The following is a 27,966-nucleotide window of genomic DNA, read 5'->3' as shown; positions in this document are numbered from 1 at the left end:
AATGGATTTAATACATTATTAGTTTCTGAAAATAATGTTTCAAAGAAATAAATTTGTATACTTAAAACCGTTTATAATTGAGTATTTGGGCATATAAGTAAGCCATAGAAAAATAAATGCATCCTGTAATTTAAGTTAATACAATTGAAGCCAGAGTATTCTGTTACCTCATTAAAACCAGGTTACTATGGGAAAGGTAGTCAATTTCTCTTAAAGGAAGTAAAATAAGGGGACATGAAGATGATAGATCATGAATTGGACAAGGATTCGTGAATCACTTCTTGATTGTCTTCTGGGTTGAAGCCATATGTTAATGAGCTGCCTAGCATTCTGAATCCTGAATGTTTAGTCTCTAAAAGGCCTTGGGTCAACTCAATGATGCATTTTTATCAGGTCACATGAACATGATCTGACAGCGACTACCTGGTCAAATCCTAGTACAGACTGAGTAAATATTAACATATGATAATCATTACAATGGATTTACTCAAACTTTAGCTTCTTTATATAATCATATCCTTAATTAAATCCCAACATATTTTGATTATCAAAGAAACAGTAATTATATGTAAATGTATAGTATGCGCATAATATAAATACAGTTCAGGATGTGATGTTCTAAGGTCTAAATCACTAAGGAGGTCTCCATAACAGTTAATACAGCATACACCAACCATATATGATTTAACACAAAGAACTTGAAAATTTGGCCCGAGAATCTTAGGACTAAGAAATGACTGGTTTAAGAGACACATTTGTCAATTTTGTGACCAAAGAGACTTTCTACAGATAAATTTAAAGGTACAAAATAAATCAATACGGTAGTTTCCCCTTACCCACGCTTTTGTTTTTGGCAGTTTCAGTTACCTGCAGTCAACTGCAGAACAGAAGCAGATGGTCCTCCTGCCGTATTGTCAGAAGGTCAATAGTAGCCAAATGATAGGTCACATTGCCTATGTCATTCCCCTCACTTCATCTCATCACGTAGGCATGTTATCACCTCACATCATCACAAGAAGGGTGAGCACGATACAAGATATTTTGAGAGAGAGTGAGAGACTTCATTCACATAACCTTTATTACAGTCTAGAATAGCTGCATTTTATTATTTGTTGTTGTTAATCTTTTACTGTGCCTCATTTATACATTCGACTGTATCATAGGAAAAAGAATAGTATATATAGGGTTTGGTACTATATTCAATTTCAGGCATCCCTGGGGGTCTTGTAATGTAACCTCCTCAGATAAGGAAGGACTACTGGAATTTTAAAGCACAATATTCTTTTATACTTTTGCCCATTCTACTCTCTCTTTTGATTCATTTCCCTACTTCCTGTCTTTTGATTCCTTGCTCATTCCTTAAGATAACATTCACCACCCCTGCCATCAAGGAGCATGTGATCTAGTGGGGGTGAAGAAGGTCATTAATCAAATAATAAATCAACAAAAAGATGCAAAATCATAACTCTAAATGGCTCTGTGAAAGGAAGATATATAAGTAAATAATAGGACTGATTTTGAAGACTCAGGGATAGCGTCCCTGAGGAAGGGGTGCTGGATGATAGATCTGAAGGATTAGTAGGAGTTAATCAGGCATGAAGTAGGTAGAAGAATGTTTCAGGGCAAGGGAACAGAATCACAGAACAAGCAGTAAAAGTGAGCTTTTGAGAAAGTGAAAGAAAGACACTGACTAGTGCATAGAGAAGAGGAGGAAGAAGCATTGTTTAAGATGTGTCTGCAGCAAAATCATGCAAAATCTTAAGCTACTGTAAAAACTTTACCTTAAAGGAAACCATTGAAGTATTTAAAGTTTCTGGTGGGGGAAAGTGGGGACAGAAAAGATGGGTGTGTGAAACAACGAGATTTGCCTTTTTGTAAAAGCGATACATTCACATGACTCAAAAATCAAAATATAATTATATAAAGTCATTCATTATATTTGAAAGATAAGTTCCAATGAGACATGCCTATAGATTGGAGGAAAAGAAATAGAGAAAAGTGGATGAGTTTAAGAGACAGCCTGGTTATAATTTCTACAAATACTTTATGATGGGTAGGAACCAGGTAGTGAGTCGGAAGGAGATGTTAGGAATGATTCCTAGATTTCTGGCCTATCAAGAATAGTTTGAAAACATGAAGATCCACACATAACGGTTTGGGGATAGTACATTAAGATGATAGAATGATTTAAAGTTATGGTGGAATTTTATATGACATTCACTGATACATTTACATTTGCATATTCATATTACATGTAGATATAAATGCCTCAGGAATATCTGTGATAACTTAATTGTCCAAAACAAACCTTCAATATTTATTTATTCATTCAATGGTGTAAGTTATTTATAGAATAAACATTTGAAATTCCTCATAGAATGGCCACATACCATCTGTATTTCAGGGGAAAAAAAGGCGCTATTCATATGGACTACCTTGTGTAGAACACCATCTGGGGCTGTCTAGTTCACAGCTTTCATGACCCCACAGCCTTTATTCCTACTATCAGGGTGGGGCAATAAATGAATTTAGACAGTGCAGCTTAGTGAAGTCTTCTACAATGTAGGCTCTCTAGTTCACCTCACTGCCTCTCAGTTAGGTTTCTACTCCTCAATTATTAAAAGTATGAGAAGAGAAAGATATGTGCTGAGTGCCTAGACTAAGAAACATTCTGTCAGAACACTACTTCCCCAAGATACTTTCATGATAAGCATGCACAGAACCTTCTAATCCCTGCAACAATCAAAAATTATCCTCTATAAATGTGGAGGTCTTTTATACCCTCTGTTCATTTGGATGAAGACCAAGGTCATTGTGTTCTCACCTAAAGTGACCACATACCATTCTCTTAAGAGATATAAATAATCAAATAGAGGATTTGCTTTATAATTCTAGTAAACAAAATTTTAGAAATAGTAAGATTTATATTGTAAATATTTTAGACAAAATAATGAAACGATTCAACAGATTATATTTAATCTCCTGCTTCTGATTCTACAATATCTTCACCTTACACTAAAAGGACTGTTCAAGAAGAAAAGTTAAGATAATGTTAGTTAGATTTTCCTTTAAATCCAATCCCGAATAAAAAATAATTCATTTCCCTGGAAAGTTTAAAATTATTTGCAAAACATAATTTTGAATTAATAGAACTTTATATGTATGTATCTACATATGCAAAGGTATAGAGAATTGTAGACTACATAAAAAGAGAACCATAAACTTAATTGTAGATGATATTGTAGGAATACAAAGTAAGAGCTGATGATGAAAAAGAATTTTAAAGATGGTGCAATGTATTTCTAGAGAGAAATAATTAAGCAAAGTCACTATTATTTACTGATCATTTCCCTAGTTTTGATTCCCTGGATCTATAATCAATCTACAGTCAGGCCTGAACAAACTTGAGCAAGTTTGATTCAAATGATATAATGGATTTAGAAAAAAAAAATGCACCTGAAGCTCCCAGGTGTTATTAGGGAACTTTTCAGCATTTAGTTTTCTCTTTGGTTAACAATAACTCTCCTTACCTATTTACAATGTGCACAGCATGGTGAAAACAAGTTCAGGTTCATAAGGATGACTGATTTTTTTTTAAGTAAAAATGTTTTCTTCCTCATAAGCTGTTCTTCACTCTGACATAAAGTATTAACCTATTCCAAAAGCCATTGTAAAATATCTAAGTTTAATTCACCACACTGTGGGCAAAATGAGAAAATGAGGGTATTTTCAAATGAAGAGGGAAATATACATGATAAAGTTTTAATTTAAAAGAAAAATTAAAACGGAAAAAAAATACCCCAGTGTAAATTGCTTTGAAATAACTTCTTTTGTATTGGCTCTATCTCCAAAGTTATTTTCTTGCATAGTACTTATTATGCATTCAATATTGACTTGTAAATTTTTAAAAGCAAACATGTAATAGCAAATACACATAAACAACACAGTAAACTAAGTACTGTCAGCTGACATGTATTTTCATATGGAGTTCATATGGTTGAACTTACTTCTGAAGAATTTTTTAAAGACATTTAAAAGCATGCCAAACAAGTCTCATCTAACATTTGCATTTGAATTTTATATAACAAGGTAAGGGTGCTATTTTCTCTTTATGGACAGAAAAATATCAGTTGAGTAGCAGACAATACTCATACAAAGAAAAAAACCCTCAGTTTGAGCTGCTCAAAAATAAAACTTCTGAAAGCATAATGAATATGAAATACTACACTGCAAGTAAGACACTCTCTGAGCATTAATTATGTATATCCAGTAAAATATTACATTAAATCTTTGGCCGTTGCCAGAAATTTTAAAATTCTGAGAGAAATCAAACTTGAAGAGAAATAATCTCCATAAATTAGCAAAGTAAAAGGTCATCTGCTCATAATCATTGGAGGAAATACATATACATGAGCCAACTGAAGCGGAGCTCCTGCAGGTCTGCAGGCAAATTCTTACCTTGACAGGTGCCATTTTTCTCTTCGTATCCTGCCTTGCACATGCATTTCCCGATGGGCACCAGCCACTCCCCTTCAGCACTGCAGTGCATTTTGGGTGGTTCATCTGTCACAGAATGGTTGACACAGGAGCCTGACACTTCAAGCAATTGCGAAGAATCAGCTCCAGTGATTGTGTCAGGGAACACAGCCAAGTGTCTTACCACAGAAGGGCATTTTTTATAGTACACACGCACAGAAACCAGAGCAATGCAAGCACCCACATCTTGAAAAGCAAGATAAAATCCCTTTTTGCTTAGAGGTCCTACATCTCTGACCTCTGTATTCAGTTTCATAACCCGGTCACCAAGATCAAGCTCTGTAAAGCTTTCATCGGCAGCAATGGTATCAATTTTGATGTACTGGTTTTCCTTGATGTTTCTACCATTCTCATCATCTGACTCGAAGTAATACATGTTAAAGGTTTCCTTACAGGTTCCCAGTCCTCCAGGAAGACTATTGCAGTCCCGCAGAGTAAACTTGAGTTCTATGAAGATTCTGGAAGCACCTTCATTGGAAATCCAACTGGTCAAAAGCCAGTTATTCTGATTCTGTTCCATAACTTTGCATACTTGGTATGTGTGGATAGGGGCATAATTTTCATCAACTTCACCAATCTCTTCCCACTGTATAATATAAAATAGAAAGACAATTTTTTAATATTTAGAAAATAACAAGCAAAATAATCAAAGAAAACTATTTCAGATAGAGAAATTTCTGCAGCCTTAATCTATGGTATTGGGAGAGAAGGAGTTCTACAATGAGAATTAAAAAAAAACTTTTTAAATTAAGTTAATTAATAGAACATTATTCATTGTCTCCACTAACTCAAAAGTTAATGCAAATGAATTGGATGGAATAAAAAAGCATGTATTTCAGAGAAAAGGTAGAAGTAAACTGAAGTAACAAGAAGGAGCAGTGAAAGGAAATTATGTATATTTGGAAGAAAGTTAAGTATGTAAACTAACAGAATAGATAAAGTGTGACAAAAAAAAGGAAGTTCATTTTTATAAAAGACTACAGCGGAAAAAAGCAATAAATGTGAAAAAGAAAGGAGAAAAATGTAACATGTGAATTCACATTTATTTAATTCTGGCATTTTATAAATAACACATCAATGTAATAATACTTGCAAGAAAATTCACTAGTTTAAAATCAATAGTTGATGCTTATTTCATTGACCCAATCTGTTTAGGATTCTTTTGCAAATTGAATAGCTAAATGTTTATTCATAGTTTTATCTATGAAACATATACCTAGGGACAGATATAAAATAGAGATAAAATTATGTATGAATAGCTTCATCATTTTGAATCCTGAGGTTTTTGTATATCCTGGGAATGCATTAATTATTTTTACCCACACATTATTTCATGCTTAATGACCTTAAGAGTTCTGAATATATACAGGATACAGAAAAAAAATAAGTATGATTTATATAGCTTCCAAAATATTAGGTCAAAGAGATCTAAACTTATCTCTTTCCCAATAAAATATTCCTGTTTTAAGACTTTTGGTGTACCATAATCACTTTCTGAACAGTATAGAACCAAATTTTTATCTCTATAAAAACATTATTATTATAATTTGAGAAGTGTTTTAAAGATTTGTTAAAAATCTGTGTGCAAGACTATATATATTTTTGTTTTAAATCTTTAAAAATGACCCTGAAACACAAAAAGCAATGAAATTATACTGACTTCCAATAAATCCAGAATGTGATTTCAGACATTAAATATTATAGATAATAAACTTCATAGAACTTCATCTCTTTAGACATGAAATTAAATAGAGCATTATTTCTTGATTCTGTTCAACTGACGAAGATGTGAAAAACGTGGTCACAAGGGACACACATAAATCGTGTACCTCAGATGGTCCCTCTCAAAATTCTAGCTGCCATCAGACAGACATAAGTAAAAGGCGCTAATGAGGGAAAACTGCTGAGCTCCTTAAATTTACAAGAGAGAGATATCAAGATTTTATCTTAACCACTTTCACATCATGGTGTTATGTGAAGCCTTAGCTCTTTCATTTAATCTCACTTTTGTCTTCTCTCAAAATGTACATAAACTCTACTTAGCCTCAGATTCCAAAACAGCTTTCTATTTCAGTAGTCTGTCACTGAACTATTTACATTGTCTTCCTGAAGTGATCCAGCTATAATCTATTATAAATGGTTATGAATGCCATTACTAACATTTCATGCAAAAGAATACCTCAACTAACCAAATGAAAATCATACAAATGATCAATGTAATGTACCAAAGTTAAATAAATACATATTCTTTGAATTAGTAAAATGGAAATAGCATCAAAAAATTTCTTCTCTAAAAAAAAGAAAATCAAAATGCTACATTATCTCTGTTTTAGACTTATTTTATAAGTCTTCCAATACAAAACACAAACAGATTTCAAATCCTTGACCTAAAATCATTTATTTAAAAAACTATCTCTGCATCATAATTCCAATACGACACTGCTAGCAAGTAAGAGGAATTGGACAAGTAAAAGGAATCAGAACAACAGCATCTTCCAAGAAGATTATAAGGCAAGCAATCACAATCTTTGTCTGTACAAAGTCCAAGGTACCACAAATATTATTAAAAATGCAAGCCAAGCAGCACTCGACAGGACAGCTTAATAGTTACTGCTTCAGGTAATAATTTCAAAGTAAGTGCATAAGCATCTTACTTCTCTGAATATTCTCAATTAAGAAGAGAAAAACTATAATTTTCTTTGATGTTAGAATCTATCATGGTGGAATTTTATTTATTTTTCTTTTCAAGTGTCTGAAATATAAATGAAGGCTCACATTTTCTATTTTAATGAGTGAATAGAAATACTTTAATTTAAATAATTATAGCCATAAGCCATTCAGAGAACCAACTAGGTAATACATACACATTTCCCATAAATATTTGCTGCTATGTAGACGCATATGCTAAGAAACACAAAAAATTTCATTTATTTTGGATTGACTAGTTGAGCTAAAACTTCAAATTCTTCCAAGTTTTCTTCCTTTTTAATACAAAGCAGGCATCTTGCGGTCCTCAGCAAAGATATTACCGATAACAAAGAAACAAAGGGGATGAAAAGAAAAGAACACTCACCAAGAACTTAAGAATGTGGCAGGTATAATCCTAGACACTTTTGCACATGGCATGTCAAGAAAATTATAGCAGTTTAATGTAGGCACAGATAGAAAACACAATTATTTTTGGTTCAATTTTGTTGCACTTCCTATGACCCCATGGTTTAATAAAAGTATTTGCTGTTCCTTGATTACTGCAAGCAATGTGCCCGGGCATTTTGGAAATGTGGTCACTGAATGCAATGTGGTTTCTGCACTCTTTACTTCAAGTCCAGCAACTCCTCAAGGCCCACCCTCTGAGCTCCTGCTTTTCTCTCTGTTTTTTTTAAGATTAAAGAACTGGTTTTACACAGTCAGCTTGGGTTGGCTTGCTTTCTTTCCCAGATGCTTGAGCTTGCTCCTATTCCTGGTTGGTGCTGAAAACTCTAGCTGTGTTCGAATCCTATGCCTGACCAGGCATCACAAGCCAGCCACAGTCATCAGAGCAGCGGCAAGCAAAAAGGACTTATTTTCATATCCACATGTGAATCATGATAAACATCCAAAAGTTTGGGTTACCAACTTTTCCTACCCAAAGCAGAACTGTCCATAACTCAAACACTCTATTCCAGCCATTTAATGTCCCGTATAAAATATTAGAAGAGGTCTTAAAAGATCCGGCCCTACTGTTCATATTAGAAATGAGGAAATTGAAGACCAAACAAAAGGAAAGATTTTCCCAAGCTCACAGAGGACAACCCTTTCTATCTGAGCATTCCATCTGCCTGTGTCTACCTCTGTCTTCTTGTTGGCACATCTCTTCCTTGATGCGTCTATTTGTGTGTGGGATTCCTTGATTCACTGCCATCAATTGCTACCCGACTCTGTCAAAATGAAATTCACATTTTTTTCAGCATCATCTAGCTATAAACCTTTCTTCTTTCCTTCTTTCCTAACTTCCTTCCTTCCTTCCTCCCTCCCTCCCATCTCTCTTTCTCTGTCTACACACACACACACACACACACACACACACACACACACATTTTAATACTCTGAAATACAGATGTGAAGGTAGAGACATGGTTGCCTTTATTTTCTACTGTATCTCAAAGTCTGACACCACAGGGCACAGATACTTGATAAATATTTTATATGAATGAATATCATACATACACATTCCTCCCTAGTCCAGAGATCGGCTAAATCAAAATATGCAATAATTCAAACATGGTAAATAAATGATTGTATGATTTGTCTTTTGTGTTTGTTCACACAAAGATAAATTTTGTCCTGTGTAAGTTGTCTAAATTTTATAAATTTAAAAAGGAGACTTTATAAATTCATGGGTTTTTTTTTGAAAATTATTCTTCAATAAAAAGCTGTAAGCATTTAAAACATTTTCTTTAGTTCACTAAACCATACAAATATTTGGAGTTTAGTTTTGTGTATTAACCTACAGAACTGATTTTCATTTAACATTACATTTTAATAATTTTAACTTATAGTTTAGTTTAAATGTTATTTTTGGCCATATGTTTAAAAATACTGTTTTCACTTTTTAGCCACTAATCTCTTCACTATTCTGTACAGATTAAAAGCTCAGAATATAGCATACGAGCTAGTGGCACTATATTTCATATTTCAGTCAAACAGTATTAGGACTTTCTTAGTGATTTTATTTAGCAGAGTGATATAAAATATAGCTAAGAGTCAATTGCTTTCAGTTTTACTCTGACATGCCCAAAGCATAACTTTGTAGCAAGACCTTGTTTACCATATAAATGCTTCTTTGAACATAGGGATAACTGCCCATTATCCTTTAACATCACAATATTTTGTATAATACCTTTTGAAATGCTCCAAAAAGAAATTAATTCCAGATTTCCCATTATACTTAAAATTGGTTTAGATGTCATTTACTATGATCTGCAGTATGTGTGCATGTGTGTACATGTATCTGTAGGCTATATGTTTGCTAACTTCACTGAAGGTATCCTGATTTCAAATTACTAATTAACTGCAGTTTTTAAAAGAGCAGTACCTCTGCATGACCTTAGAAAGCGCCTAGAAAATAGTTTGACAATGTACTCAAATTTGGAAGTAAGGCACTTTTCCAGTGAGCAACACATTCCAATTGTAACCTCATAACATGTTTACCTAAAGTCTAGAATTCTGGAAGCTTCGTGCTACGCAAAAATCAGATGAAATATAACATAGGGGCGCCTGGGTGGCTTGGTTGGTTAAGCATTTGCCTTTGGCTCAGGCCATGATCTCAGAGTCCTGGGATCTGCTTGCATCAGGCTCCCTGCTTGGTTGGGAGCCTGCTTCTCCCTCTCTCTCTGCCACTCCCCCTGCTTATGCTCTCTCTCTCTCTCTGTCTCTCAAATAAATAAAATCTTAAAAAAAAGAAATATAATATAAAAAAAATCAGAAACTTAAAACACATCGAAGATCCTCATTATTTCATGTCACTTTTTTCTATTTTGCTACCCTGATTAAAATTAGGTAAAATACATTCAAATAAAGACCTAAATGAATTGCTTATTTTCTTGTTTTCTCCCGATGCATGAAAAACAATACTAATGTTCTTCCCCATTAACATTTCAGAAGACTTACTATGCTTACATAAAATCATTATGGTTTTCCATTCTTTTAAAAAATATTTTATTTTTTTATTTATTTGACAGAGAGAGAGAAAGAGAGCAAGCACAAGCTATCCGCTTCAGAAATTCAATCTTTCTAATAGCTATGGTTCTTTAGTAAAGTAAATATGACAAAATATATCAACTTTCAACAAAAATAATTTGAACCAACAATCTTGTTCCATTTCCTCAATAATATGTTAGATTGCATCAGATAGGTATTTGAGTTGCTTAAAACATCTTTAAAATTCATGAGTATGATATAGAAATATTACTAAAGATAACAATTAATTTTCTGTGTATGAATAAAGGTGAAGTCAATTACATGGGCTCAAAATCAATTTATGAAACAAATAAAAACACTCAAGAAAGACAGAAATTTAACTTTCAAGTTTATATGAATATTTTCACAGGGAACCATAGATAATTTAGCATCTGTATATGACACTAAATATGAATGGCAAAGAGGAGATTTTTTTCCTAGAAAAACAATTCATAGTTTTTTTCTTTAATGTTGAAGTAATTATTTTTAAAAAGGAAAAGAATAAACGAAAAGAAAGAAAACAATGAATTCTTACTTAATTTGTTAAAAAAAATTATCCAAATGCAGATGGAATGAATTGGACATGTGGAAAATCAAAAGGGCTGTATCAGCAAAAATATACAGAGAAAAGTTCATGATTTTAGCAAAACCGGAATGTCCTAGCAAATACTGTGATGAACATAATCTAAAAACAAAAAAGAAAATGTATATGTCACAACTGCTTATACATTTATTGTTATGCCACATTCAAGAAGGCATAAAATAGTTTCACATAAAATTATAAAATATGTCATAAACACTTCAAGTTTTAAAATCTGGCTTTGTCCCTTGAAAAATTCACTTAGAAAACAAATTCAAATTTATCAAACAGTTAATAATTTAAAAGGAGCTAAGTGGATAAGTATGCCCGGAATTAATAAATGAATAAACTGATTTAAAATCTTAAAGGATCTCATTAGTGTTTTATCAAAAAAGCAGTTGCATTAAATATGATACGTTTTGTCAGAGATTTTGTGCTATGAGTTATAATTTTAAGAGAAGAAGCTAAAGCCAAGTAGATATAAATCACTTATCTACTTTAGTGCCATATCAGTTATACTCTATATTAGGACACCACACTTAAGTTATAATAGCTTACCACCGTATATTTTCTATTGTGTTATACTAAGAGATGGCCAATCCAACATTTGATAACATGTAAAACTGTTGGAATATTAATAATCTTTACTGTACTATAACAAAAAAAGTTTATATAACAATAAAAGTTTACATAGTATGTGAGGTTCTATCTTTCTAAAGAAATGATTGTGATCCCAATTCCGTACGTACTAAAGCAAGAGTACATCTTTACCATACACGTTTTAAGGTCTAAGAAGTCATATGTTTTTCCTGTGTTTCAGGATTTCACAAAGAACACACATGTGCACATGTGTCCATACACACACACACACACACACACACTGTAAAGAATTCCTTCCTGACCGTCATTGTGAGATGTTAGAAATGGTCCTCCCAGTGTTATTTAAACGCATATCATCGCAATAACACTTAAAATACCAGAGTGACATTACTAATCTCTTTAATATAAATACTGTCCTCTTACAGATAGCTACAAATTCTGTGGGGAAGCTTTCTTTTCAAAGCAATATGAAAGTTTCAGTAAATGAGGGGAAAAAACCTATCTTACTTGGGATTCAATTTACTGAAAATAAAGTATATTAACCTTTGGTGCACTTAATGTTTCAGGCAAAACAGATACAATTATACCCTTTCTCTTCTGGCAAGAAAAAGAAATTTCAGTAAACCATTTGCAACTCTGGATTATTTATCCAGCCTATAAAATATACCAGAAAAATACAATGCTGTCTGTGCTCTCTAGTCTTTACACTGGCCTCATTTTTCAATAGATAATATTGCACTTGTGGTGTAGGCCTTGACAACAGTGCCCGTAAATCAATTCCATATTTCACATTAATCATGTTCTTGTAATCAGTGGCTATTCAACACAAATTTCCATCTCATTTTTTTGTTGGGAAACAGCCACACTGGAGCTTTGAGCTTATTCAAGCTTAAGTGATTGTATTGCCATAACATGGACTAAAGTCCACGGCAACCACTTGCCACAACTGTATCAATGAAATTCTGTAGAAATGGAAGCCGTCTACATTTAGCCTGTTGTCCAGTCAGGAGCTGGAACTTCCATAGGGAACAGTTTTATTTTTCAGAATCCCAGTGCTGCTCTCTTTGATATGGAATGAAAAGAAGGAACAGCCATAGGTCCATTGCAAATCCCTCCTCCACATTTGTTGAGCCTTCTGGCCAAGACATGGATCTCAACCAAAAATAACTCTTTCTGTAAAAGTGTACATTTCTTACCAAAAACTTAATATGGACATTTAAAATGCTTAGTGATAGTTCTAAAATGAGAATTTCAAAATTTCAGTGTTCATTTTTACATGTTTTTGATCATTAGTTTAATGCAAATTTAATTTTGACCTACATTAGATTGTGGAATTTTATCACAGGGAACATTATCTAAAGACAATGCTGACTAATATTTATAGAAATTATTTTTACCTATCATTTCAATCTAAGTATTTTTACTGAATTTTATTAACTGTCATTTGGGAGTAACAGTGAAAATAGATTTTTCTACAAATTCTAGGCAAATATGAAATCGTTACAGCATTAGTAGAATTGCAATAGTAGGGAAGATAAATCTTATATTTGTTCTTCCTAGTTGTGTCTTCTGCCTATATTTTTTTCTTATCTTCATATTTTGTTTCTTCTCGCTCAAGAAATTGTCTCTTTCTTAGGTTAGTAACCATGAATGAGAATACTGAAATTAATTTTGTAGTGTGATTTTAATCTTCAAATTAAAACAATTTATTAACTGCATTTTCTCTGCTTATCAACAGAATCCCTTTCGCCAATATATTCTGGTAATTGGAAACATAAATAGATACAGATAACAGGTAAGTCTAGTTATGATATAGAAATACATAATTTTTTAGCCTAATAATCTTCGATGTTATTTGACACTTTCATATCTATTTGTAGATGAGCAAACAGGACTCTTAATATGATAAAAAATATATATATTCGTAATTACAAGAGGTAGTTGTCTCTGACATCCATTTATCCTTTTGTGTGTTATACAATTAATAGTTTATCTGTTATATAACTAACAGTTCCTAGTAAAGATGGCTCAGTGGGCTCCTGGGCATCTCAAGCTCTTTGATGATACTTCTCCATTCCAATTTTAGTTAGCTATACTTAATACAGAATAAATCTACATACAATTAAATGTGTGTTTATTAGGAAAAAAGTAGGCAGATATGTAATCAAGTTTTAGAAAGACTATAGGGAACAGGAATTCTTTTATGCTGCTGGTGGGAGTATATTTTAGTAGCCAAATTTGCGAAGCTATCTAGCAATACATGGAAAATTATTATTTTTTTAACTAGGATTTTCACATGTGACTAGAAATATATATGTCAAGATGTTACCTCTAATATTGTTGGCCAAACATTAGAAACAATATATCTGCCATCAATAAGAATGAATAAATAGTGCTATAATCATACTATATATCATTGAACAAGAGTTAACATTAATTCTTTTATGTAAAGATTGCAAATACATGATATAGGGAAAAGGAAGATTTTTTTTTAAACAGTAAAGCTATACTTTAAATATCAAATAAATAAATAATCTTTAAAAGATGAACATAAATAAAGCAATACTATAAATCATGTTTATTATTCCCGTATAATCACATGGTGATAAAAGTATAAATGAACAGAGAAAAATGCACTAAATTTATGAGAATAGATCAATAAAAAGAATCCATTCTGAAACATAAAGAGTTAATAAAAAAAAACAGAGATGCAGAGACCTCTAGAACAAATAAAGCATATTGGCATATATATAATGAAAGTCCCAAAAGAGAAGAGAAAATAGAATGAGAAGCATGGTTTTTGATAATGTATCAAGATTTTGCTAAATTTGATGAAAAACATTGATGAGCAAATCAAAATGCCCACTGAACCTAATTAGTGTATGCACAAACATCCATGCCTAGACACATTATACTAACACTATTGAGAGCCAAGACATTAAAAAAAAAAATTTGAGGGATGCCTGGGTAGCTCAATAGGTTAAGCAACCGACTCTTCATTTCAGCTCAGGTCGTGATCTCAGGATAGTGTGATTGAGCTCTATGTCAGGCTCCATGCTCAGTGGCGAGACTGCTTGAGATTCTCTCTCCCTCTGCTCCTCCCCACCCCACTCACAGATGTGCTCGTTCTCTCTCTCTCTCTCTCAAATAAATAAATCTTTAAAAAATTGAAAGCAGCAAGGGGAAACCACTCATCAAGTAGAGAAGAACAATAATATAATAATTAGCTCACTTCTCAGCAAAAACAACGCATGCCAGAAGACAGTGGTATGATGTATCCAAAATGCTGAATGAAAAAAAAGAACTGTCAACAAAGAATTCTGTATCTAGCAAATGACTCAAAAGTTACCAATAAAAAAAACAAATGATCCAAAGAGAAAATGAGCAAGACATGGACAGACGTGTTACTGCAGAGAATGTACAGGTGGCAAATGGACACATGAAAAGATGCTGAATGTCATTAAATATCAGGGAAAGTCAGGTTAAAACCATAATGAGATATCACTACACACCTATCTGAAATGCATTATTTTGTGTGTGTGTGTGTGTGTGTGTGTGTGTGTGTGACAGCATCAAATGTTGGTGAGGATGTGGAGAAACTGGATTGCTCCTACATTGTTTGTGGGAATGTAAAATAGCACAACACTCTGTAAAACAAGCAATTTCTTATAAAGCTAAACATGCAGTTGTTATACAATGTAGCAAGTTCATGTTTCAACATTGGTCCCAGGTAAATGAAAACATGTTCACAAAAACCTGCATGTGTATGTTCATAGTAGATTTTTTTTTAATAGCCCTGAAATTAGAATCAGCCTAGATGGCTTTCAGTGGATGAATGGTTAAACAAATTGTGGAACAAATGTGCTATGGAATACTACTCAGCAGTATAAAGAAACAAACTTGATACAAACAACAACTTGAATGAATCTCCAAGGAATTATACTGAGTGAGAAAAATCAATTTCAAAATGTTAAATGCTTTATAAGTCCATTTATATCATATTTTTAAATAAAATTTCAGAAGTGAAGAAGAACTGAGTGTTGGTTGCCACAGGTCAGGGACAGGCACATAAGGGAGCAGGAGAGATACAAATGTGGTAACAAAAGGGCAGTATGAGAGATCTTGGTGGTATTGTCTTTGTTTAGTATTGCAAAGGTGATGAGTATATAAACCTACACAGGTTATGAATCTGTATAGAACTTAATAGACACACACACACACACACACACACAAACACACACACATGCAAAAGAAAGAGAGAGGAGAGAGGAGAGAATTGAGAGATATCGGGATGAAAGACTAGGTGAAAATGTTACACAATTAATGAACAATATCAATAACATTTGGAATTCAGATGTATCTGACCTCAAAGCTCATGTTTTAAGTTACTACACCACAATGTCCCCAAAAGAAAACAGTTTATGTGAAAATAGTCATTCCTAGGCAAACTAATAAATGAAATAAAGAAAGTCACTCTCTGTCTCTTTTCAAGTCACAGCCATATTTTTTTTATTCCCAAAATTCTATTCTGTACTTTATTTTTGTTTCTCTTTAACTTTGAATTAAAGCTAAAGTAGTTATTAAGGTACCGTCACTCAAAGTACTTTCTGTGCAACTAGAATCCCACAATATTTCACAGAAAACAAATGTTCTTCATTTTTATTTATTTATACTTCAATTCTAGTATAATTAATATACACTGTTGTATTAGTTTCAGGTCCACAATTCTATAATTACTCAATGCTCATCACTGTAAGTGTACTCTTAATCCCCATCATCTATTTCACCCATCCCCTCACCCACCTGTCTTCTGGCAACCACCAGTTTGTTCTCTATAGTTAAGCCTGTTTTTTGTTTGTATTTTTTTCCTTTGTTCATTCATTTTGTTTCTTAAATTCCACATATGAGTGAAATCATATGGTATCTGTCTTTCTCTGACTGACATACTTCACTTAGGATTATACCCCTGAATTCATCCATGTTGCTGCAAATGGCAAGATTTCATTCTTTTCTATGGCTGTTTAATATTCCATTGTATACATATAAACCATCTCTTCTTTAGCCATTCATCTATTGATGGACACGTGGGCTGCTTCCATATCTTGGATATTATAAATAATGCTGCTGTAAATATAGGGGTGCATACATCTTTTAGAATAAGTGAAAACAAATGTTTTTAACAAGACAGCTACGGAGCTCTTCTTATTGTATTCCTTTCCAAGATATTAAAATCAAAAGCTTTGAGAACTCTATGCACATGTATAAAGTAATCTCACAAGATACACATCTGTATAATAAAGCCATGCAGTAAGGTATTCCACTAAGTTTTATATATTTACTATTTTCCACACTTGGTTGCCAGAGAACTCATCTATTCATAACACATATGAGCATTGTGCTGAATACACCATAGCACATATTTTGGGAAATTCTAGTTATGGTGTTGACTGATAATTGCTTTCTTGTAGCTACTTACTGGAATGCCATATAATAATGTCTTAAATTCTGGCTACTCCCCTGTGATACATTTCTGTAGTTCCTAATTTATATTCTATTGTCAGTTTACATGTCTGTATCCTCCACCAGATTCACTCACTCAAAGACAAAGAAACCTGTTGTCAATTGTTTGTGTATCCCCAATGTTTAGAATTATGCCAGGAGAGCTGTACAAACGCAATACATATTTATTGAGTGTATGTACATAAGAATGAAAGAATGAATAACTGAATAAAAGAATAAATGAATGAAAATAAAAACAGCCATTTGATTTACTCTTACTGCTTTACTCAGTGATGTGTTGGGATCTACAGCAAGGGAACAGAAAGAACGTTCGAGTGAGTTATTTCTCTCTCCTTTTTCTAGAAGCAATTTAGTCAGAGAACACTTGGCATGTCAACCCTGAAATGTTGCCAGCCTTTTGCTCTGGCCACTATTTTATTCCTCTCAATAATAACTCCCACCAGAAGAATGGCAAGGAAAGAAAAAGAAGGTTAAACTGAATTCTGTCAAATGTTGTTAAGAGTTGGCAGCTCCAGGAAAGGTTTTATACCAAAGAGAATTGAATCTAGTGGAAAAAGAGGCTACCTGTATCACTGTGAATTTCATTTATCTGTGTATCTCTGTTCCTAATTATCACTGGTAGGTGACAGTTGGCAAGCCCATGGGGGTCTCAGAAGATTATAAATTTTATTAAATGGTCAAAACATAACATTTAAAAACTTCAGTGATTGATTCATGCAAAGAAAAGCACACTGAATTTCATGTGATGTTGAGGCTTGCTCTAACCAGCTTCTTTTCACATAAAATAAGATTTAAAGTTATGTGATGGTATCTGAAATTTCTATTGTGACAAGATCTAATTAGTTGGGCTAAATGAAATGTAATTTTGAATGCTGAAACATAGATTCTTTTTCACTCACCCCAATCCTCCCCCCAAAATATATATATACATATTCACTTATTATATAAATTTATTTACATATTTATAATCACTTATTATATATATATATATATATATATGTATACATGTTATTAGGGCTCATCTATGTGTATATATAATCATTAAGGCTTATATAAGCCTTAATGATTCCAATTCATACACTCCAGTTCACTTGACCCAAATGAAGGTAAGCTGTAAGACTAAAAAGAGAAGTTTCTTTGATACATATCTGATAAGCAAGATACAGTCTCAATAATTCTTCGCTCATATTTAACTACAACCCTTTTAGAAAGTACATCATATCAAAAGAAAATGCTAAAAGTAATTATTCCAAAATATAACAAAGTAAAGACTTATTGGAAATTTTTAAAAAGCAGAAAACAGTTTTATAGATCTCAATATGTGCAACTTTTTTTTTTTTTTGCTTTAATAGAAGGTCTCAGTGTACTTCTCACAAGAATTTAGAGCCATCTTTTAGAGCTAACCACCTTATAGCATCAAGGCAGAAATACTTTCTTAATGATCTTTCTCTAAGTAGTCACTTTATAGTTTCATACAACTTTACTACTGACACTGTTCATTCCTGCAATGATTTTTACAGAATAACTGATATGCCCCAAATGGGCTAGTTTAATGTTTTACTCACATTCTATGACAACATATACACTTAATTTATGAGATGATTGCATTTATAATTCTGATAAGTTGCCATATTTAAACATTCCGTTCATAACTAAGTAGAGCTAATAAATGAGTAAAATACATACTTGTCCTCATCACAGAAATTTGCCACAAAGCAGCCCATGAAGAAATAAACTGATCTCATTGACAACTTTTGCCAGCTGCTTGCATACGTACATTTGTTGATAACACTTTACTTCAGAGGCATTTACACTAATCTATTATAAACAATTCAATGTTTTTTACATAACCAAAAAATGATGTATTTAACAAATTATGAGAGGTTAATATTCTTCAGAGTTTCATAAACCAATATTAGATAAGTGTACAAATATACATTATTTTAAGCATTTAAAAAATCTGGACTATCTTTGTTAGAAGAAAGCTATTAAAAGAGGAGCTTTGGTATTTAATAATGAATATAAAATGTTATCCAAGTTAGAATCACCAACCATAAATAATATATAACTACAAAAACTATATATTGATATTAAATAACTGAATTTGATTTATGCAGCCTGGTTTTGAAAATGCACCTCTAAATGGAAGATGAATAACGACTGAGGTAATTTTGTTTTTATTTAAACCACCTTAACTCATTTTTTCATTCAACTAAAATACTGCAAAGGTGAGAGTATTAAACATTCAGAAAGAGGAGTACCAAGTGAGCTTCATTAATATATATTTAGGCAGGGTTTTCCTAGGTAATACCTATGTGCACAGAATTTCCATTCAATTTAAAGGGGTCATGCTTACATAAATATATATATATGAAAACCTTAGCTTATTATGTATATATGTAAATCCTACTCAATCTCTTTTTTCTTTTTATTTCCTTCTAAAATATTTACTCATACCAGCATCTCTTCTCTCTCTCCTTTTTTTAAAAAAATTAATAATGCTATTGTAGAGTTCTACTTTTTTTTTAATTCCTTGCCTCAATTTAGATGACCTACAATAGAGGTTTCTAAACACTGGTTTAGGGGCACTTGGGTGGCTCAGCTGCTTAAGTGTCCAACTCTTGATTTTGATTCAGGTCACGATCTCAGGGTCGTGAAAATGAGACCCTTGTGGAGCTCTGCACTGGGCATGGAATCTACTTAGATTCTCACTCTTCTTCTCCCTCTGCTCCCCCCACCCTACTTATGTACATGCCTTCTTTCTCAAAAGAAAAACAAAAAAACCCTTGGTTTAACTGTTAATCATAAGTACTTCTAGTGGTTATTAAAATGAAGATTTTAGTGTATGGCACATGACCTAAAGAATCCTGGGACCCAGGAATATGTATTTTAATAATATATGATAATTAATAATTGTTTAAAATGTATTGACAACTTAAAATGTGCCTGGGACTGGGACTTTCTTAAATATTCTACATATTTCAACACAGGTCATCTTCACCATGATCCAATGAGGAAGCTATTATTATTTGGATGGGAAAACTAGTAAAGTTAATGAATTGTGGCACTATGGTTCTGGTAGTATCACTTCATTGTCCTGGCTCTTCGTCTCTTGTCACTTACACAGCCTCTTTTGGGTAAGCCTAACATTTAACTAGATTTCTATAAAATGTCCAATAAATGTGGATAACCTATACTACACTGAATCACAGGTAGCTACTCTGTGCCTACTCTCAAACTAAAGAAAAAGTCCCATAAGAAGGAACACTACATATTCATATTTTGGATCCTTCACAAAAACTTGAGTTCTTGGTACATATTTGTTGAACTGATTCTTCTTTTCAAATCCTCCAAGTAGAAATCACTAAAATCATATGCACTAAGGAAACATTATATAGCAAACCTTCCTTTCATGACATAGCCTATTCTATCATCCGACCTAATTCCAAGCCCATTTCTTAAGAGTCTTAAAACTCATTTTTATGAGGAATAATTCTTGTCACCATTAGTTACGATACATTTTTTTAGGATTTTGAACATATTTATGTTCCTAAATTTACTATTTGAGATTGTCTGTAGCTAACATTCTAGAAAGCTAAATGAAATGCCCAAAACTATACCTCACCTTAGTATGTGGCCCATTTAAGGTCCAGGTTTCAGGTATGGAAACACAGAGAAATAAACTGAGTTGGATTAAAAATAATTTATGCCCTTTCCCTCAGCTTATAATCTCTATACACACTGTTCTTTTAAATAGACTAAAAATTAACATGATTTTCCTTCATTATACTGGAATCTCATTCAGTGTTTTGTTTTGTTTTTCTGTGACCAAGTGACTGCCATTCACTAGCTTGCTTACAGAGATATGTTACATTTTAATTTTTTTTTTTTAGTTTTTTAATCTACTTTCTTTATATTGTGTTCATGATAGCTACACAGAACGGATAATCATTCAAAATCTCCTATCTGTAGGTTGATATAATATCTCCTTCTCTAAGAATCAAAGTCAAAATATTTCAGTTCTTGAATGGGGTTACATATATTGCTGTGAAATGAAAGCAGCCCATGAAATTTTGTTTGGCTAAAAGTTTGCTAAAACAGAATAGAAACTCAGGTTTTCTAAGAAAAAAGGGAAATAAATGTATTTGGAAAATAATCCAGGTAACTTGAAGATCAGATAATGGATTTTCATAAATATAAAGGCCTCAATGCCTTCCCCATACATGTGAAGGAAGTGGAAAAACACAAGGTGACATGCTCTTTCTTTCTTACAAATAGGCACAAGGAAGAGCGGGAACTGAGAAATGAATATTCAGGGAGTAGCATGTTTCAATACTTACATGTGTATCAAACATTCATACATATCTCTACAAATGAAGTCACAATTTTTTACATGATATATTGAAACTCATTAGGCAATGAAGTAATTGCTAACCTTAGACATTGGTCTCGGAAAAACAATTCTCACCTTAATCAGCATAGAGCCTAGTTTGAATAATGAACACTGCAGTCATGTTTAATGAGGTTAAAGAACAAAAACTGAAATAAAACATTGGAGAATATCACTTGTTTTCACAAATTGCTTCCTTCTTTACATATGCTAGTTCTGACAATATGCACCAGCCTAGAAGACACCTACACCAGGAAGTGGTAAATTCTACTGTGGCCAGAAGTTGGGGGGAGTTAACAAATGTATTGGCATAATGACTCCAGAGTTTAAACTTTATGACAGTGGAGATAAGACATCCATATTTGATTTCTACTGCCAAATTCAGTCACAGGAACATAATAAGTGGGTGATTATGTTTATGAATTAATATATACAACTTATTTCCTCCATTACACTCTGAGCACCATGAAGTTTGTCTTTCATTTCTCCATTTACAATGTACACAGTACTGGTACAGAAAAAGATTTATAATAAGTGTTATTTCTTTGAACAAATGAATGGAGGCACCAAAAACAAAGTGAAAAAGGTACAGAAATCATAATCCACAAGAAAAATTAAGACCCAGAACTAGAAATAAAATCATGTGTCCAGGGACAAGAATGTGAATTCAAATATTGAGGTATTCCCAGAAAACTCTTCCACAAGGTTCTAGCATATAATGTTTTTATTAGGATTTCTACTATGTTGGCATATTTAATCCTGGAATAATCTTCTGGGTGTTATTCTATATCCAGCACTAGGTTGTATGTATCTGTATGTGGATGTGTTTCTGAGCATGTTAGAAATTTGGGAAAACATAGGGTAGGTGCACCGGGCAACGAACATTACCATCAGTACTCTGGCTTCAAAGGAGAGACTGCAGTCCATTAAGTCCTTAGATTAAAGTTTCGCTTAGCTTCTATTTGGCTGAAGCCTAAGGAGTATGATTAAACCTTAGATAAGAGTCTTAAGGTTAAAATTATTTAGTTAGGCCTAACATGCTGTAGGCATCCTTATATTAGTCTTGTGTGATTGTATTCTATTCAGAAAAGTAACTTTTTAAATTTAGAATCACCTCTAAATAGTATTTCATTTCGTATACTCCTCAAAGATGAACTGTAAACTTATTACAGTTTTGGTTAAATCTACCAAGTAGATTCCTAGTGAATTAGAAATAATAGTAAATATCATAGCAGTGTAAAGGTTTTTCAAGAAAAAAACACTTATGCTTTAATTTAATTTGTTCACATATGGACCTGGGCAAATTTACCAAAAAGTGTTCAAGGCAGAGGGAACATGGTCAATTTGGAACAATTCTAGGCAGAAGTCAAATGTTCCAGGCTGTAAATGAAGACACAAATTTCACCTCACTCCCAAATGTTAGCCAATGGAACATGATAAAGTCTTTACTAATTCTTAAAGAAATGAGAAAAATGTACTAAGTATTTCTATAAAACCAAATTTCTTCAATTTAATGAAATATTCTTTCTTTTCAGATTATATGCCTCTCATTATTTTTGAATTTTTATTTTTAATTTTTTTAAAGATTTACTTATTTATTTTAGAGAGAGAGACATAGAGAGAGTGAGTGGAGGGGAGGAGAAGAGGGAGAGGGAGAGAGAGAACCTCAAACACACTCCTTACTGACCAGAGCTCGATCTCACAACCCTAAGATCATGACCTGAATCGAAACCGAGTCAGACCCTTAACTTATTAAGTCACCCAAGTGCCCCGAGAACTCTCTTTTTTAATGAAACAATAATGATAATAGAAGGTGGTCATAAAAGTGATAATGAGTTTTTATTTAGAGAGTGCTTTGAGTTTAATTTTTTAAATCATTGGTTGGTGAACAGCATAACTGCAATTCTTAGAGATACTTGTTGGGTTTTGTCTATGAAAAAGAAGAAATGAATGATGCCTCCCAGAGTGAACTTGGTCTGGCTTTTGAAGAAAACTGTGTGCAGTATTTGAACTTCACGTCTATATAGCTTCAATTATTAATAAGAACAGAGTGGTTGCTGTGTCCTGTTAGAGATTCAGCAAGGCTAGGTACTGTCAAATATTGTATTAACACTTAATTTTAAGGGTATATATTTTTTATATAACTATTTATTATCAACTGATTTGGACAACATGACTTCAGGTAGTTTAACTTTTGAAAAGGTAGCACTCCCAAATTTTTTGTAACTAACCTACCTGAATCTTAGAAATTATATCCCTATAATAAAACACTTTTACTAAAAGAAGCTGTGTTCCTAGGTCATAAGTTTCATATAAGGCTATTAACCTATGCAATATATAATTAATATATATGATATCATTTCTACGAGAAGCACATTTAAAGTTATAACTAAGTATGCCTAGTACTCATAACTCTTTTACAATAATCCCAAGAATATGAATCCATATTTCTGAAAATGAGGAAAAATTCCCCTTCCAGCCACACATCCATTTAGTTGTTCATTCATTCAACAGTTATACTGACCACATACTACGCTCTGGAGACACAACAGTGAACAAGAAAGACAACTGCATGTCTTTTACATTATATTTATATCTAAGACACTCTCATAGGAGGTATATAATAGTAAGATATCACATCATATAATATTGGGTTTCTGATAAGTGTTAGAAAGAGATATTATGTCTCTGTTATAGCTTTCCAAGATGACTGTATGAAGCAGGAGGCTCCAGGATTTTGGGAATTCTAGGTGTATTCAAAACAGTCACTCCATGGAGACTGAGGCATAAAAACTTTGGAGGAAGTAGCTCCAAAATGACTATCTGAATAGCACTATTTCTTCCTTATCACATGATGGTAATACGTCCTATCTATTACTGAGTATCATAGACAAATATAACAAAAATTCCTAATGAAATTACATTAAAGATTGTGATATAGTATTTTATTCTTAGAAATAAATGAGCAATGTACTTTGATAGCAGTATGGCAAATATTATAATTAATAATGAAAACTTAAGGTTTTATTTGACAAAAATACTAAATTCTATGTAAAACTTCAGACAATGCTAATCCATCAGTAATAAAAGAATGGACAAAAAATTAAGGTAAAATCCATGCTCTAACAGCTAACCTTACATTTCACTATTACCAATTATAATACTGATCAGAAACTAAGAAAACAGAATTCGGCTGAAAAACCTGGGGAAATTTATGATAATACAGGTAAAAGTAAAGTGGAAAGAATGATTATGCTTCAGGAAAAGTTAAATAGGAGATAAAATAATTACATAATAAAATTTGTGTTGAATTAGTTTAAATACAAAGACAATCCTGGTGACATTTCAAAACCCAAACTTGAATGCTTTTAAGTTTACTTGTCAGTATTCAATGCTTTCCATATTAGTGATTTACAAATTTACTGTGGAGTGTGGTTGTCACACATCAGTGGATGTGCCGCTTGCTGACTAGAGATGGAACAAGAATGTTCATTTTATTGCTATTAAGAACTGCACTTCTTTTTAAAATTTTAACAGAATAAACTCCCATTGTTATCTTTCTCTTCATATTTTAATAAACTCAAAGGAGGATGTCTTTAAGGGCACAAATTATTGAAAATAATTTCATCCTAGAGTGGAGGCCTGGAGAAGGCAGGGAAACTGCTTGCTCTTTCTCCAGACCTTGCCCTACCTAACGCTTCCATCTGGCTGTTCCTGAGTTACATCCTTTTATAATCAACCACTGATCTGGAAACTGATACTAGAGGAGTTAAGATGGCGGAGGAGTAGGGGACCCCTTTTTCAGCCGGTCCCAGAGTTGAGCTGGATAGGTACCAGACCAGCCTGAACATCCACGGAATCACCTGAGACGCAGGAAGATACATCTGGATCTCTACAAATGAACATCTCCAGAGCTGAGTATTGAGGAACGAAGCAGGGAGCCATGAAACCGCGCACAGACATCGGAAGATAAACAGAAGAGAGAGGGAGTCACGGCGTTTGTGCGCCGGGAAGCGGTAGCCACCTGCACGGGGGATCGGACAGACTCGTGGACCGGCACCTGCAAGAGAACAGACTGGGACATTGAGCGGGGAGCATGCGCCACCAGGCGTCTCACAGAACTCCGGAACTCCGTTGTGCTCACTGGATCCAGACTGAGACCAGGAGCTCTGGGAGCGCACGCTGGGCGGATGGCGGCTGACGGCATTAGAAACACAACGGACAGAGACACGCCAGCCCTGGAAGTGAGGGTTGGGACGCCAGGTGTGGGGCGCACATCCCGGGACACTGCAGGGTTGAGCAGCACCAACAGTAACAGAGTTAAAGTGTCCAGAACATCAGTGGAGAGCGGGCCGCAATACCTCCGTTCTGTGACAGAGGCTGAGATTCAGCTGCTGCTCCTCTCTCAGAAGAGGCACAGCAGACCGCCAGGGAAAGCTGCCAGAGAACAAAAGCCTGGAAATACCGGCTCACAGTGGGCCCAAGGCCATCCCCCCTCGCAGGGGACACGGAGACTCTACCTAAACAGGGTTGCCTGAGTATCGGTGCGGCAGGCCCCTCCCCCAGAAGGCAGGCTGAAAAATAAAGTAGCCCACATCCCGGGGTGCCTGGGTGGCGCAGTCATTGAGTGCCTGCCTTTGGCTTAGGGCGTGATCCTGTCATTCCAGAAAGGAGTCCCTCATCGGGCTCTTCCGCTGGGAGCCTGCTTCTTCCTCTCCCACTCCCCTGCTTGTGTTCCCTCTCTCACTGGTTGGCTCTCTGCCACATAAATATAAAATCTTTAAAGAAGAAGCCCACATCCCTAACATCCCTATAAAACAAGGGTGCACGGCCTGGGTCCCAGTCAATAATTTGGGCTCTGGACAACCCCGCAACCTCTCCTCATCAGAATGACGAGGAGAAGCCGCCCCCGCCCCCAGCAAAGAAAAGACAGTGAGTCTGTGGCCTCTGCCACAGAAATGATGGATATGGATGTAACCAAATTATCAGAAATAGAATTCAGATTAACAATGGTAAAGATGATGAGTAGACTTGAAAACAGTTTTGACAAAAATGTTACTGAGCATAGAGAATCCCTAAGGAAGGATATGAGAGCGAATCTGACAGAAATTAAAAATCTTATGACCAAATGCAGGCAAAACTAGAGGCTCTGATGGCCAGGGTCATTGAGGCAGAGGAACGTATTAGCGAATTGGAGGATGAGTTAGTAGAAGAAAAAACTAAAATAGAAGTTGGACTTAAAAAAATCCACGACCACGAATGTAGGTTACGGGAAATTACTCAATGAAACGATCCAATGTCAGAATCATCGGCATCCCCGAGCGGGTGGAGAAAAACAGAGGTCTAGAAGAGATATTTGAACAAATTGTAGCTGAAAACTTCCCTACTCTAGCGAGGGAAACAAACATTCATGTCCAAGAGGCAGAGAGGACCCCATCCAAGCTCAACCACGACAAACCTATGCCACGTCATGTCATAGTGCAATTCACAAATATTATATCCAAGGATACAGTATTGAAAACGGCCAGGGCAAAGTAATTTCTCACGTACCAAGGCAAAGGTATCAGAATTACATCAGACCTGTCTACACAGACCTGGAATGAGAGAAAGGGNTGGAATGAGAGAAAGGCTTGGGGGGGCATTTTTAAAGCTCTTTCAGAGAAAAACATGCAGCCAAGGATCCTTTATCCAGCAAAGCTGTCATTCAGAATTGATGGAGAAATAAAGACGTTCCAAAATCGCCAATCATTAACCAATTTCGTAACCACGAAACCAGCCCTACAGGAGATATTAAGGGGGGCTCTATAAAGGTAAAAAGGCCCCAAGAGTGATACAGAGCAGCAAGTCACAACCGATACAAAGACTTTAAAGAGAAATGGCATCATTAAAATCATATCTGTCAATAATCTCTATCAATCTAAATTGGTTTAAATGCTCCCATAAAACACCACAGGGTTGCAGAATGAAGAAAAGAAATGACCCATCCATTTGCTGTCTACAAGAGACTTATTTTGAACCCAAAGATACATTCAGACTGAGAGTAAAGGGATGGGGTACCATCTTTCACGCAAATGGACCACAAAAGAAAGCTGGGGTATCAATTCTCATATCAGATAGATTGGATTTTAAACTAAAGACTATAGTTAGAGATGCAGAAGGGCACTATATTATTCTTAAAAGACATATTCAACAAGTGGATATGACAATTATAAATATATATGCCCCCAACAGGGGAGCAGCAAGATACACAAGCCAACTCTTAACCAAAATAAAGAGACATATAGATAAGAACACAGTAATAGTAGGGGACCTCAACACCCCACTATCAGAAATAGACAGAACACCCTGGCAAAAACTAAGCAAAGAATCAAAGGCTTTGAATGCCATACTCGACGAGTTGGACCTCATAGATATATATAGAACACTACACCCCAGAACCAAAGAATACTCATTCTATTCAAATGCCCATGGAACATTCTCAAGAATAGATCATGCTCTGGGACACAAAACAGGTCTCAGCCAATACCAAAAGATTGAAATTATCCNAGACATATTCAACAAGTGGATATGACAATTATAAATATATATGCCCCCAACAGGGGAGCAGCAAGATTCACAAGCC

General features: G+C 34.2%; 1 protein-coding gene across 6 annotated transcripts in view; it reads right to left on the bottom strand.

Moving 5' to 3' along the window:
• Nucleotides 1-27,966, bottom strand: part of EPHA5 (EPH receptor A5) — a 349,095-nt gene that overhangs the window by 263,718 nt on the left and 57,411 nt on the right. For all 6 annotated transcript variants that reach the window (XM_011223454.3, XM_019798407.2, XM_034671740.1 and 3 more), the window contains one exon: nucleotides 4,459-5,122. In XM_011223454.3, the coding sequence (XP_011221756.2) occupies nucleotides 4,459-5,122 (664 nt within the window). The remainder of the gene's footprint in view (nucleotides 1-4,458; nucleotides 5,123-27,966) is intronic.

The sequence above is a fragment of the Ailuropoda melanoleuca genome, chromosome 11 (genome assembly GCF_002007445.2).
Source record: "Ailuropoda melanoleuca isolate Jingjing chromosome 11, ASM200744v2, whole genome shotgun sequence".
Taxonomy (NCBI): domain Eukaryota; kingdom Metazoa; phylum Chordata; class Mammalia; order Carnivora; family Ursidae; genus Ailuropoda; species Ailuropoda melanoleuca.
The sequence above is the reverse complement of the archived record's forward strand: the minus strand, read 5'-3'. Positions and strand labels throughout refer to the sequence as shown.